This window comes from Manis javanica, chromosome 11 (assembly GCF_040802235.1).
Source record: "Manis javanica isolate MJ-LG chromosome 11, MJ_LKY, whole genome shotgun sequence".
Taxonomy (NCBI): domain Eukaryota; kingdom Metazoa; phylum Chordata; class Mammalia; order Pholidota; family Manidae; genus Manis; species Manis javanica.
In genome coordinates, this window is record NC_133166.1 from 55,569,932 (window position 1) to 55,585,482 (window position 15,551).

The window sequence follows — 15,551 nt, forward strand, 5'->3', positions numbered from 1 at the left end:
GAGGGAGCAACGAGAGGAGGAAAAAGGGAAAGAGGAGCCCGAGAACAGAGCCCGGGCGATTATGAGACCCTCGCGGCCAGAGGCGGGCGGGGAGAGGCCGAATGGACCGGACAGTCCCCGGCCCCTCCAAGCCAGGGCACCCGGGACAGGACACGGGCGGCGGCGCGCTGCCGGGACGCACGCAAACTTCGCAGAGCGGGGCCGGGCCGGGCCGGGTGGGCGGGGCGGGCGGGAGGAGGGGCCGGGGGGCGGGGCCGGCGCGGCGAGGGGCGGGGGCAGCGCCGAGGCCGCGGGGGCAGCGGCGGCGCCGGGCAGCAGGAGCGGTGGCCGCGCCATGTGGCTGCTGGGGCCGCTGTGCCTGCTGCTGAGCAGCGCCGCGGGTGAGTCGGAGGGCTTCCGGCGAACTTCTCGGGGCGCGGGGCGCGGCGGTCGGGCCGTCATTGCGCCCCCTCCCCGCGCCGGGCTGCGTCTCCGGGCGCGGGTGTGCACGGAGGGCGGACCCCGGCGCCGGGCCGGCCTGGACCCCGGCGAGGGGCCGCGGCGGGGTGCGCGCCGTCCTATTGTGTGGGCGTGCGCGCCGGCTAGCGCTGTGTTGTGTGTGCGCGGGCGAAGCTTTGTGTGCAGCCCGGCTCTGGGGAGCCCGGCCGCTGTCCCGATTGGGCGTAGCTCGAATGTGAGTGTGTTGTGTGTGTTGGGGAAAGGAGGGGAGGAGAAGGGAGAGAACATTTCCCTGTTCCCCTCATACCAGGCTCCGCGGGCTCGGTGTATCGCTGGTCTCCCTAGGGCCTCTTCCCCTGTCGCGTGCGTGCACCCTCGTGCCTCAGTTTCCCCACCCGGACCGCGGGGCGGATAGTATCGATGCTTCCTTTCACTCTTCCCTGAAACTGTGTTTGGTTTGTGTAAACAGAGATGCAGGAGGGCCAGACCTGGCAATTATTAATCTTTCCCACTGGTCCTGGGAGCAAAACATTTATTTGTCATCCACCATCCCCTCTCTCCCCTCAGTGGGTGTTCTCACTGGCGAGGTCCCTGGGACAGGACTTGGGCATTCTCTGCCGGCCCTTTGAACCTGGCATCCCCATGGCGTGCGCATTTCCCAGGAACTTTTCTGCTGATGTGGGCAATCTTCGAATCCCAGCCCTGGAGCCTTTCTTCCTCTGCCCCTGCCCTCCGCCCACAGCTGTCAGCTACCCCTCCTTGCCTCGGACCGCCCCATGATGTTTATTTCTAGGCAGCTGATGCCCAGAAAGTGGGTGATATGGCCCAGTGAACTTTTTTCAACATAGGCTTGCTTGCCTGACTTTTGTGCCATCCTCATATCTAATTTATGCTTGATTTTCCCAAACGCTTCCAGTTATTTGGCTGTGGAGTGTCTTTGGTGATGTGTTTTTTGGGGGAATTTGAGGCTCACTGCATTCTGAGCTGCCCCTCCCTTCCCCTAAGAGATGTGGGCTTCAAAAGAGAAATCTCCCTCCTACCTTGCAGTCCCTGGTTCTGCCCATCCTCAGAATCGACTATGCAGTCAATCCCCCTCTCAGACCTATGACGACATTCCCTCTCCTCGGAGACTACCTCTAGATGTCTGTAGGTTTGCTGTGGCTTCCAGTGAGGGTGGAACGCTGGTGACTGCTGTGGGTTTTTAATCCGGTCTGGGTCAGAGTAACCTGTTTCTCCTGAATTATTGGGCCACCCCAGGGAGAGAGTTCCAAGGGGACACTGGCAGCTACTGGTAGGTGTGAGTGATTATGTGGACACTGTGAGAACAGGCAGATGTCCAGGGCACCTCAGACATGAAGAGTTGCTCTCACTTTGCATAGGTGTGGTGTGTCCCATGATAACACCCAGTAGGACAGTCTGGAAGCGGGTCCTTGTGTGTCCTCAGATTGCTACTTGTAGCTTAGGGGGATGTCACAGTTTGCATCCCCCAGTTGATAGTGCGTTGCTTTGGTTGAGTCTCCATTTCAGCAAAAATAGCTGTGGAGTTAGTTTTGCCCATTCTCTGGTCAGTGCTGGCTAACTAATATGTGTGTACATATAAAATAGGGCTAAAATAAATAAAATAGTCCTAGTGGGGAGGGAGGGATTAGGGGTCATAGAAAGTCCTCACTGGCCCAGGTGGTGGTGTTCCATTGTCTGTGGTTGTTGACTATGTGACTTTGAATCACCTTTATAGTTGCTGGTTTAGAAACCTCTTCATTAAGCATTCTTTTAGCATGGATTCCACTTTGACCAGTGGTGTCATGAGAAACAGGGTGGTCACTTTTCCTGAAGTTGGCTAGCTGCCCCTGGGCTCCCAGCTTATAGCAAAGCCTGTGTGGGTCAGTTTGGGGTTCTTAGCTGGACCGGAGGCTCTACCCTTCTTATCCTACATCCTGCACCTTGATCCTCTTGTGGGAAGTTGATAAAATGAGAGATTGTAAACGCCAGTGCTTGGAATTTTTGTCTCCCTTTGATAGTCTGTGAAGAAACCTGGGTCAGAGTTGAGCCCTACTTGAGCTCCAGGTCTTTGTAGAGTTGGAAGGCCACTGACATTTCAAGAGCAACTTGGAGGACTTTGTTATTCAGGAACCTTCTTAGATACCTTTATGTGGTTTTTTTCTTCCTATGTTTTTATTGTTTGTGTTAGGGAAGTGAAGCATTGATTTTTGGCTGTTATTATTTTTTAATGAATCCTGTGAGAAAAACTCAGCCCATCCGATGTCCAGTTTCCCTTCCTGTGGGGGACTTGGTGGGCTTTGGTGCAGTGATGGTGAGTACTGTCTAATGGGGGCCGTGCCCCCTGGGTGGTCATTCTTCTCATCTCCTCCCAGGCTGACCTTTGCTGAGACTCCCTGGCATTCTCTTTCTGTTAGGGAAAATGCTTGGTTTTCTCCAATGTTCCAGTGAGGGAGGGTGAGTAGTGAGCTTTTCTCCTGGAAAGATTTGCTTAATAGTGTGAGCGGGTGGCTTTACTATTTTTTTTTTTAACTTGCTGAGTAGCTACGCCCAGCCCAGCCCAGGTAGATGAAGTACAAATAAACACACCTTGCTGCTTTTCATCTTCAGAGAGATGCAGAGAAAGCTCATCTGGAGTGTGAGGTGTTTTCATCTGACAGTCCACTTGGACCCTTTACTATGATAGAAGTGCAGGAGGGACAGGGGTGTGAGTAGGTGAGGGCAGGATGGTGAAATCTGTGCCTCCAAGACCCGTGCAGTTACCAAAGCCACCAGGGTAACTTGAAAGTGCGCTTGTATTACCATCTTCATGAAACAGTTTAGAGACTTTGGGGTTTAGGAAAGTTTATAATCAGATAAGCTCATATTAAAGACCTGAACTTTATAACTTTGCATGTTTGCGTGGGCAAGGAGAGGAAAGAACCCAGTGTTCAGGGAACATCTCCTGTGTGTAAGATGCTTTGCTTGACACTTTAAACACACGATCTTGTTGAAGTTTTCCAGTGATGTCATGTGGCAGGAAGTCATTTTATGGTTCATGAGAGATCATCCATGCCCAGGTGCCAGAGTAAGGCCTGAGGGTGGATTCTAACTCAAGTTTCTCTTGGCCCCAGCCTGGGCTGCACCCACCGTTCCCAGGCATCCCACACAGTGCTTCCCTGCCTCTCCTGCCTCCTGCCTTGTGAATTGGCCCTCGGTGAGGATGCGGTTGTTCCCACAAACACCCCTGCCCTGCTCCCCCTGCCAAATCTGTTCACTTTGTAGTCACCACTTTGGACTTATTCAGTGGTCAGTGTTCATGGTAAATACATAAAATATATCTCAATCCTTGAGGAAAGATGGAACTTTTCAAAATAGTATCAGCCTTTGGGCTGTGTGTATGGCAGGGAGGCATGCTTGGCAGGAAGATACCACCAGCCACCATTCAGTTTCTTGACCTGCATTGTAGTTAGGTGGGTGTTTGTTTCCATTCATTAACCTCTATAGTTATATTGTCCCTTCTTCTTAAATATATATTGTATTTTACAATTAAGTAAAACCAAAAAGATGCTATGTACCGTGGACTTGACAGAACTGCTTTTAGCTGTGAGATAGCCAGGGGACAAACTTAATTTTTTGGATTCCCAAACTTCTGTTTTTGATTGTGGAATTTTCTTGTTGCTTCATTTTCCCGCTAGAACATTGTGGAAATGCCTGGGCCATCCTAAACCTGTCAGTGCCTCTACCTGGCAACCCAGGAGATTTTTAAGATGGCTCCTCGTGTATGTGTGTGTGTGTATGTGTTGGTAAGCGCCTTTCTTTCATTGTGATTATCAGAGAGGGATCTACTCTTTTGGATGCTGAGGAGCATCCTTAAAAATGGTTGTTGGGAGAGAGCACCCAGCATTTGCTTGTCATGTCATTGGCCTGATGTTTGCTATTGCTTACCAGAGTAAATGGACTTTGGTGACGGGGTGACTGCTCAGGCTGAGGGATCACAGATTTTATTTCAGGTAGGACTGTCAGGGTTTCTGGAGTTGCTTGCAGAGATGAGTTAGTGTAGGTCAGGGTTTCTCACCCTCAGTGCTATTGACATTTGAGGCCGAGTAGTTCTTTGTCATGGGGGGCTGTCCTGCAGGAGAATATTTAGCAGCATTTCTGGTCTTAGATGCTGGTAGCAGCCTCCTCCCCGCCCCCACTCCAGTTGTGACCATGAAAAACGTCTCCAGATGTTGTTACCACACATTCTTTGGGGGCAGAATCCCCCCACCACCGTTGAGAACCCCTGGTCTGGTGTGAGGGAGCCCCCTCGCCACACATCTTTGAGGATTGCTCATCCTCAAAATGCAGTTGTCCGGATGGCATCCTCCTCCCAAGTCATCAGGGTTCCACAGCCTCACAGGATCCATGTGAAAATACTTTCTTAACTGGAAATATCCTCATCCCTGACGCTTTCCTCTTACTTCTTCTTGTACCAGAGTGAAAACGTCTGGAGTTTTATGTTGCAGATTTGGTTCTCTTGGGAGAGGTGTGCTGCGGAAGTGGGTAAAAGGCAGGTGGCAGCTGACACCAAAAGCCACCTGGTCCCCTGAATGTCAAATTTGGGAGGCTAAAGGATAGGCTCCCTGAAAGTTGGCCTTGGGAGTTGGCGTGTTGAAATCTTAACCCTGAAAGTCCCCCTACCTCTGCTTAACAGAGGAGTTTCTGTTCCTTTCCGCTCCCTTTCCCTCCTGTAATTCCTTCTCCCCTCCCATCAAAGGCCTTTATAATGAGTCAGTTCTGCAGGTGGTGGGGAAAGTCATCTATACTAGTGGCAAGTTGGTTTTTGAGAAATTTTCATCTTTGACTTTCTTCTCTGAAGTCTTTTTAAAGTTACACTCTGTGTCACTTTGGAACCTGGGGATTCCTTTGAGGTGCTTTGCCTTCCAGCTGCCATTTTCCTTTGTTCAGTGTCCAGCCTTCCTCCTCTCTTCAGCAGGAGTGTTTCACTTCCTTGCCTCTTCAAGCCAGCAGTGCAAGCTGTCTGCTGTTGTCTTTGTGCAGGAATTTGCAGGAAGAAGGGAGGTTCCAGGAAAGAGATGCTGGGCTTGAGGGGAGAACGCTCATTAGCCAGACATATGTGCACCTCAGATCGTGCCCTCCTCAAAGAGCCTTCTCCAGTGAGGCGCAAGCAATTATCATTTCATTTTTTTTGTCTTTAGGTAACTAGAAAATTCTTCTTCAAGCTTTATTTGGCTGTTCATCAGTGTGGTACCAGCTCTGCCACATCCAGGCACTGTGCTGTGCTCCAGGGCGCAAAGCTGTGGGAAATCTTATTCCCTACCCTCCAAGAACTAAATGATCCAGTGATGGAAATGGGGTTGTTACCGTCTTTCATGATCTGGAAAGGCACTCTTCTGCAAGTGGTATCTTGGAGGCATTCCTAAATGTGAGATATACTGAGGAGTCTATGACCTTGATGGAAACAGGGCTGCACAGATATTGCAAGGCCTTGGCAAACATGGATATCCTGTCTTTGGGGATATTTAATAGATGATTCATTCCCAAACAGGTTTCAGAGGTGATGACACGCATCCTAGCTTGCTTCCTGAGCTTTCCAGATAAAATGTTGGGGTGTGCATGTTGGTGCCCTAAGACTCTTGTAGCTCTTGGCTTTTGAGATTAGAGCAGGGTATTTCTTCTGTGGCTTGTGTCAAACTTCTTTATTCTGTGGTCATGCTCTCTCTGTCTCTATAGTTTGTGTGCATAGCTATGTATCTATCTTACCTCTTTTAGTCCGAAATCCTACTAGCTTATGAACCCTTTGAGAGCTGGGAGCGTATGTTAAATATGTATGTCATGTATCTTCTTTTTTCTGTGGTGTCCGGGAGTAGGTCATGACCACACCTTGATTCTGTCTGGCATGTCGCCAAGACGGTGCCTATGTTGTTATTGTCTTGAATCAAAACACTACAGAAATAATACATCAAATACATATGTACTACAAAAATTTCAAACTTAAGTCATTACAATAAAACATTAAACTCTTCCTTCATCCTGATATTTCTCTCTGCTTTTCTAAACTACTGTTAACTGTCTGGTGTATGCCAGATGAGCCCTACTGAGGATTTACACACATATACATGAATGCACACACACATAGTACAATGAGCTCATATTTGTCAAATTTGCAGTTTTTTTGATTTGCTTTTTTTTTTTTTACTTAAATGCTGTGTTTTGTAGATTCTGCTTTGAGCTACGTGACTTAGTCACATGTACCTCCCTGTTGTTTAGACAATTGGGTTATTCCAAAGCATTTATCATTTTCACTCACCTTCACTTGCATTACTCAGTTTGTGAACGGCATTCTTCTTGCCTCCGTCTCAAGCAAAATGCAGTACAGCTTCCGCTGTTTGTGAGTATTTTCCTAGCAAGTCCTTTAAAGTTCTTGGCTCTTGCTTTGCTACAAAAGTGTGGCATTGCAGCTGTTCTTCCAGTGGCAGATATTTGCTTCACTATTGCCATATTTATGCTGTCGCCTTGTCTTTTTTGTGTACACAGTAATTTTTCATTTCAATGCACAATTTTAGTGTAAACTTGTAACAGACATTCTTAACGGCAGGTCAGTTCTGTGCTGTACCAGCAGTGCCCAGAACTGGATGGAAATGGTGACACACTCGAGTGCCTGTGACCAAGTCCCCCCAGGCACCTCCAGTGACCAATTAACCACGGCTTCCGCCAGCTCTGTGTTGTGATAAGATGCTGTTTGCCTTTGGACACATCTTGATTTCAGAGATGTTAACAATATTAAAGGTAAATTAGGCACATCCCAATTTCAGAGATGTTACTATACCAGAGACAAGTGTCTTCTTGACCACCTTTCTTTCAGCTCTTATAAATCTACCCATTCTTTTAAAAACAGCTTAGAAAATATCTTCTGATGTATGTATATGCCATAACTTATTTAAGGCTTTCTCTGCTGATGAATCTTATTTCATTTTCACAGCAGTTTATTCAGGTGGGTAGTACGCTCCGCCGTGTTATACATGGAAGAAATTGAAAGGGTAAGTTACTTGTCCCAAGCCCACAGCCAGTAAGAGGTGGTTTCAGAATCACTATGTAGGACTCTGCGGCTTAAACCTGTGCTCTTCACCACCGGCTTCACTGCTTTGGTGTTGAGTAGTGTTTGGGTTCATGTCTGCGAGAAGGAAGCAGAGCCCTCCCCAGCTTGTGCTAAAGAATCCATCTTCAGGTTGTGAGGTCAGTATTGACTCCATGCTTATTGTATTGGATAGAATGATCTGTTAGAGAGCTGCTGGAGTCAGGAAGCATCCTGAATTGATTTTATTCAAGTCTCCTGTCTTTGGCAGATGGAAACTGATGTTCTGCCCCTCCCCTGGTGGCAAGCTTGTCATTATAGGTAATTTTGTTTATTTATTTATTTAAATTGGAGTATAGTTGATATGTAATATTATATTAGTTTCACATGTATAGCAAAGTGATTCATTATTTACATACATTATGAGATGCTCACTGCAAATTAAGTGTGGTTACCATCTGTCATCATATAAAGATATTACAATATTATTAACTATATTCCCTATGTTATACTTTTCATTTCTGGGACTTACTTATTTTATAACTGGAAGTGTGTCCTCTTAATCCCCTTCACCAATTTTCATCCTTCCCTGCCTCCCTCCTCTTTGTCAACCACCAGTTTGTTCTCTGTATTTATGAATCTGTTTGTTTTTTTAAAAAGTCTCTCTATTGTTTTATTTTTTAGATTCCACATATGAGTGAAATCACATGGTATTTGTCTTTGTCTGACTTATTTCACTTAGCATAATACCTTCTAAGTCCATCCATGTTGTCACAAATGGCAAGATTTCATTCTTTTTTTATGACTGAGTAATACTCCATTATGTGTATATCACATCTTTATCCATTCATTTATTGAAGGACACTTAAATTGTTTCCATATCTTGTCTATTAAATAATGCTGCAGTAAACATAAGGGTACATCTATCTTTTTGAAATAGTGTTTTAATTTTCTTTGGGTAAATTCTCAGAAGTAGAATTCCTGGATCATATGATATATCTATTTTTAATTTTGTCAGGAACCTTAATACTGTTTTCTGTAGTGGCTGCAGCAGTTTACATTCCCACCAACAGTGCACGGGGGTTCCCTTTTCTCTCCATCTTCACCAACACTTGCTATTTCTACAGGTTTTAAATTGGTCATTGTAGAGGTTTGTTTTATTAAAAGAAATAATAACAACAATAAATAAATTATTTTAGCACCATGAGACTTGCCTTTGAAGATATTAGTGATGCAGAATCCTCCCCCCCAATGCTTGATGGAAATATTTTGTTAGAATCCTAACCAAAAGCAATTTTTTTTTGGTCAGTATGTCCCTCCAACAGTGCTGGGTGCCAAGGAGAAAGACCCACTGTTTATAAAATCCAGAAATAGATTTTGAAGACAAAAATGTAGTGCTAACTATAATGCCTCATATAAAAAAGAAGAGCTTATAGTTCTTTCTTACTTTCTGAACCTGAGCTTAAGGTTATTTATGGTTCACATATAGGAGAACTTTCCCTGAACTGGTCACTGATGTTATTTATTGTGGAAGGTGAAATGTCAAAGTACTGCACAGAAAGAAGCTTGAAATAATTCGTCCCATCTTGTTACCTCAAACCAAGCGGCTCTTGTGGGCAATAAGTCATGCCTTGTGAGAAAGTAATGCTGTAGGTTTCTCGAGTGTTAATAACTACAGGCAGACCAGATGAGCCTCAGGATTACAACTGTCACTCCCAAGTTCTCTCCTGAAACTGGTTTCTCTTTTTAATGCATCATTATGCTATCAGGAGACTGTAGATCGGGTAAATTTGCTGGTGCTCAAATCCAACTGTGATTTTTGACCGACAGGTAGCACAGTGTGAGGATGAGGGTTCTGTTCTCTCTGGCCTAGTGAGAGGCCAGAGAGAGGGAGGGCAGCTGCTTAGCTTATTCTGGAACATGCCTTCGGGAACTGGTGCTGGAAGGACATGGAATTTATGAATAACTTGATTTAGCAGACTTACAAACCCAGGGTACCAGTGTTCCATGTGGATACTTGTGTGTCTGTTGGCATAGAGAAATGAAAGCATAAAGGGTATTTAATTTTATTGCCTTAAAAATCCCTTCTTGTTATTGTAAGGCCCAGTGAGGTTAGCTTTGGGGATATCAGAAGTATGTCATTTTTTATGGCATTACTGGGACATTTTCCTTCTGTGCTAGCCTTGAATCAGAGCAGTGTTCTCCAGGAGTAATTTAACTAATTGGACATGGCTGGAAAATGAGCCCTAGCCACACTTGTAGCTTCATAGTCAGTTGGAAAAAAAACCTCTCAATTGGTTTGGAAGATTCTAAATTTAACTTTTTATTTTAATTAAAAAAATAAAATGGGGAGCTTGGGGACCTTGGAAGAGTGATTAGCAAGCAACACTGGGTGTTTCATCAGAAAAAAAATTCAAAGTTGTTGATGCCAAGAGAAACTAGAAGAGAACTGACTAAAAGGTTTCAAAAACAGATTTTATAGGAACATCAACCTTAGTTTGATTATAAATATGGTAGTAGCAAGTTAACCCAGCTGGCAGGGGCCTGGGGAAACAGGCCTGGAAGAGTAGGTGTTCACTACTATAGGAGGGAGAAAATTGGAAAGAATGACTTGCATCAGGAATGTTCTGTATGAATGAAGGCTGGAACTAACCTTGTACATGTTACAGAGAAACTGAATGCATCGGTGGAATGTAGGAGGGGCAGCAGTGATGCAGTGGGGTAAAGATTTACCATGCCCAAAGTTTGCTTAGGTTGCTCTAGTAGATGATGTCAAAATACAAAATAGGGACACTCAATTTTTGAATAATAATATCCTGGAGGAATTGGAAATGCTCAGAAATTGAAATATATATTCAGGGAAAGGAATATTGTCCAGCACTAAGGGGGCACTATCAGGATTGTTGAAAGTACGCATAAAGTGGGACTCAGCAACAATCCTGAACAGAAAAAAGAACTCCTTTCTTGTGTGATTCCAGTTCTGTGAGGCATAGGGCCAGTCTTGTTCTTTGATGTCTGCCTTATTTGCTGTTATACTCTGGCACCTGAGTCAGTGCTTGACATAGTGTCATCACCTGATAGGAATTCCGGTAAATTCCCTAGGAGGAGTGGAGGTTTGCTACAGGTAAGTGAAGTGACTCTGAAGAGAAAGAATTGAAGAATGACATTTACCTAATCAAGCCCCTTGGTGACACATGGTTTCTCCTTGAGATTTCAGTCATCTTTACTTACCTGCAGAGGTATTTACCAGCCATATCTGTGGCTTAAGAAAAACAAAGAGGAAGGGGCCCTTGAGATAGAAATGGATTATTGCAATTTAGAAATCAGGTGATAAATTAGATAATACATTGTGAGACTAGCATGTGGCTCGTTACAAGTGTTTCTGACAGGTTAATGCGAATTGCTGTGTATTTTAATTGCATTTGAGGAAAGTTTACATAGTTTACTTAATGAGTAGAAGTTATCAAGAGGAAAAAGTGAAAGCAGTTCTGATTTATAAAATCTCAATGTTAAATATGTTAGCTAGTAAGAAGCTTGAAGTTATCTTCTGGTCTAACTTAAAAGGAAATAAAAATTGGCCACTGAAGCCACACAAATGATTCAAGGAAGGAAGTGCATCAATAAATATGATCTTAGAAGGAAATGGAGGGTGATACAAATACATCAGTTACAAGAGTCAATGTAAAACAAAGTGTCACTAACACTTATTGAAAAAAAAATCACCCATCTCTTTATTATAGGTGACATAGTTAAAACGAAGTGATCTGAACAGGACGCAAAGCTAGGGAAAAATCCATCATGCAAGGGCTCCTTTTATGGTATCAGATAAGTAATTTTATAGCATCAAACTTTAGATAGATAAATAGGGTTACTGCAAATGGCAAAAGGTTCATTAAACACTGACTATCTGAAAATCCCACATTAAAAGATGTGAAGAGTTAGGAACATAAAGGGTGTTGAAGGTTCTTCCAGTATAGAATTAGTTAGTGCTTGCCAAATTTTGGAAGGTTAAAATATTTAGAGAATACGTAATTTCAGTGTTTCAAAAAAAGAGTCTATGGGAATAGGGAAGTGCTGGATATAAAATGAGCTGACGTCTGTAGTTGGGAGTGGGTGCGGCTGACTGGTTTCTCAGGATACCCCCAGGGGCCTTTCCTCCACACACCTGCTCCCTGGGTTTGTGGCAGTGTTTGCTAATGGAAGCTTTGGGGACAAAGTCCTCCCTGCTGATGAGCTGAGAAGGTTGATGAAGCTTTGAGTTGGCTTCAGTGAGTCTGACACCAGTGGCTGCCCAGGGGGAGTGTCTGCAGGTGGGAGTTTACCAGAGCAGTTTAGGGCCTGCCATGCGGATAGCGAAGAAGGCTTTGCCAAAGTTATTGAGAGTAAGACTTTTGCTTTTATATATTCATGAGTGTTGATATTATTTAAATCATTAGAAAACATTGACCTGGTTGAGTATCTGCCCAGGGGGAAGGGTCTGCGGGTGGGAATTTACTAGAGTAGTTTAGGGCCTGCCATGCAGATAGGGAAGAAGGCTTTGCCAATGTTATTGAGAGGAAGAGTTTTGCTTTTATATGTATTCATGAGTGTTGACATTATTTAAATCATTAGAAAACATTGACCTGGTTGAGTAGAGTGTATTTTCTTCCTTGAAGATGATAGCATAGGGATTATTGTGTAGAGCTTTGCTACTCAAACTCTGGTCCCTAGACCAAGAGCGTCAGCATCACCTGTGTCAGAATCTGCATCTCACAAGACCCTCAATGACTTGTGCACTCATTCAAGCTGGAGAAACACTGGTGTGCTGGCTAAAAATACAGGCTTCTGGGTGAGTCAGCCTGGGTTCACAGCCCGCGCACTGCCTTGAACTTGGCCAGGTTTCTTAGACTTTTACAACCCACTGTTTCTTCATCTGTAAACAGGGATAATAATGGTCCTTACCAAGTATTTTAAATAAGATATTGCATGTAAAGGACTTATCCTATGTAATTGCCCATTAAATATCATTTATTTTAATAATTACTTAGGTTTATAACAAAAATTTGGACAATTTCAGAAAAAATAAGTTACAGTTAAACAACATAAGGATGGATGATATTGGCTTATTTTCTTTCATTTTATATAGTTTTAATTATATGGGGAATATAATTTCAAACCCTGCACTTTTCACTTGTGAATATAGATAGCATAGGCATTTTTTCCTTGTTAAACTACCCTGGGAGAACAGTCTAACTTCACAGAATGTCTGAGGTTAGCTATAAAATTTATCTGACCCAAGCAGGCCTGTGGCATGCTCTCTCTCAGCTCGTTTCCTTATCTGCATATGGGGGTGATACTACATGCCCCATTTAATTTTACCCAGTATTTTTGAGCATCTGATGAGAATCATGTATGTGAAAGCAGCTAGTAAATAGGTAAAACGTGGTTCACATCTTTGTTATTGTAAGTAAGTGGTCATTATGTAGGAAGAGGCTAGAAATGTAATTACCCATTGACATCTAGGACTTTATTCTAATTAAATTCTTGGGGATGCTACAAGTATTCAGCTATGAGGACGTGTGTGGCAGCATTGTTTCTAATGGCAAAACACTAGAAGCTAACAAGGTGCTTTGTCACTAGAAAGGGTGAGCTATCACATCAGTATGCTAAAATACTCTGCAGACAGTAAGAAGCGTGTTACAGATCTGGCCACATGCGACGACTTCAATTTAAATTAAATTAAATTAAATACACTCAGATAAAATAAAACATTCACTTCTTCATCCACACTGGGCATGTTTCAAGTGCCATGTGGCTGGTTGCTACCTTCTGACACATCTCAGATGCGGAACCTTTCCATCTTCTCAGAAAGTTCTTTTAGATAGCCCTGCTCTAAAAGAACAATTATTACACAAAAAGAAAATTCTTCTGAAACAGAATGATTCAAATTTGTAGTGTGTGTTTGTATTATAAATTGCCCCTTTGGTGCATGGCATCTTTTCATTTTTCTAAATTCAGTCATATCTGACCCTGATTGCCTGCAGTCACCAAAAGCTAGAGATGTGGTGTCAGTGATTCTGTAAATCCCCTCCTCCTGAGGTTCTCAGGACCCGTGGGCGCCAGGTCTGGGCGCTGGCATTACTATTGGATTTTTTGTTACAATGCCGGTTGCCTAGTGTAGGACCTTGTCTGCTAAATGCTTCAGACCACCCCACCCTATAAATTAACTTCCCCTCACACTTTACAACAAGTGATTTTTACAAGGCTTGGGGGAGAGGAAGCCCCCATGCCCCCGCGCCCATTCAGGTTGGTGGGGTGCAGTGGGGGAAGGCTGAGACTGTGTGTCAGTAAACAGTGATGACGACAGAACTCCGCTGGTCACTTCGGAACTGTGTGCTCTGCTGTCAGTTTGCAGACCCTTGGGAACATTGCGTAAGAGGGCTCTGCGGTGGCGGATCCTCCATTCCCCCTGGGCGGGAACCTCACTTTGCCTTGCGGGTTTGAGGGATGGGGGAGGTCAAGGAACACGTGGCCCTCACTTCCTTGGAAGATGGTATTGGTGCCCAGGTGACCCCTGTTTCTTGCTGGATTTTTAGCAGATGATTCTGGCCTGCTTGACTGAAAAGGGATGGTGTCTCCCAGCTCACTCCTTTACCCACAGCTGAATGCAGCCTTTATGGGTGTAGTGTGTGCCCTTATTTACTGTCTGGTCTTACTGTTGATTTAGGCTATGCCTGTGTTTGTACAGTTTCTCAAAGAAAGCTTCCCATTCACCCTGCAGAACCCTCCTAGTGTCTCTCCTTGTCTAGGAAGGTGTCCTCGCATATTCAACTCCCATCCATAGAATTAATCTCACTTTTTAAGAAATTTGATATATGTATATATTACAAAATGATCACCGCAATGAGTTTGGTTAACATTCATCACATTACATAGTTAGACATTTTTTTTCTTATGATGAGAACTTTTACGAACTTCTCTCTTAGCAACTTTCAAATGTACAATACAGTATTATTAACAATAGTCACATGCTGTACGTTACATCCCCAGGGCTTACTAATACTGTACCAGAAGTTTGGGCCTTTTGACCATCATCACCTTTTTCTCCACACTTCCATCCCCTGCCTCTGGCACCCACCAAACTGGTCTTTTTCTTTGAGTCTAGGTTTTTTAGATTCCACCTACAAATGAAACCATACAGTGTTTGCCTTTCTTTGTCTGACTTATTTCACTTGATGGAAGCCATCAAGGGCCACCATTCACATTGTCACAAATGGCAGGATCATCTTTTTTCATGACTGAATGATACTCCATAGCCACACATCTTAACGCTTGCCTTTACCTTGCATTTGTTGATGTTGGACTTAACACATGGTATTCTGATTTATTTATGCTCATTCCCTATACTTGAGTAATTAATAAACCTAGCTGACTATAAGAGCAACTTTTATGTTAAAAAATATGTACTTTTTAATTACTTTAAATTTTGAAGTCTTTCAAACATCAAAGAAGAACCAAGAGTAATATAACAAATACTAGTGTACCTACACACAGATCCGATTTTTAACATTTGCTATTTTAATTAAGATTTTAAAAGAAAAACACGTTGCAGATACTATCAAATACTTTTCCTCACCTCATTACTCTTTCTTCTGCCCAGAAGTTACTGCTATCCTCAAATTGGCCTATATCCTTTCTGCCCATTTTTAAAATTTACAAGTTTGTGTGAAACTATATCCAAGCACATTATATTAAAGTCTGTATTAAATATATTTACTATGTACACATATTAAAGTGTACATAAATGCAGTCATACTGTGTCTGCTTTTGCAGTTTACTTTTTTCATTTATTCTTATAATTTTGAGGTCCATCCATGTTGCCACATACAGATTTTTTTTTAACGGCTGTAGGGTATTTCACTGTATGAATATACTGCAATTGGTTCATTTCTTTTTTTTTTTACTTTGGTATCATTAATCTACAATTACATGAAGAACATTATGTTTACTAGGCTCCCCCCTTCACCAAGTCTCCCCTACATACCCCTTCACAGTCACTGTCCATCAGCATAGTAAGATG

The 15,551-nt window shown here is 43.6% G+C and overlaps 1 protein-coding gene across 4 annotated transcripts in view; it reads left to right on the forward strand.

Moving 5' to 3' along the window:
* The first annotated feature begins 269 nt into the window (after positions 1 to 269).
* LDLRAD3 (low density lipoprotein receptor class A domain containing 3) overlaps positions 270 to 15,551 on the forward strand; it is a 226,469-nt gene continuing 211,187 nt past the window's right edge. For 3 of the 4 annotated variants that reach the window (XM_037020045.2, XM_037020046.2, XM_037020050.2), the window contains exon 1: positions 270 to 380. In XM_037020045.2, the coding sequence (XP_036875940.1) occupies positions 335 to 380 (46 nt within the window). In that variant the 5' untranslated portion in view covers positions 270 to 334. The remainder of the gene's footprint in view (positions 381 to 15,551) is intronic. The other variant, XM_073216410.1, reaches the window with a different exon arrangement.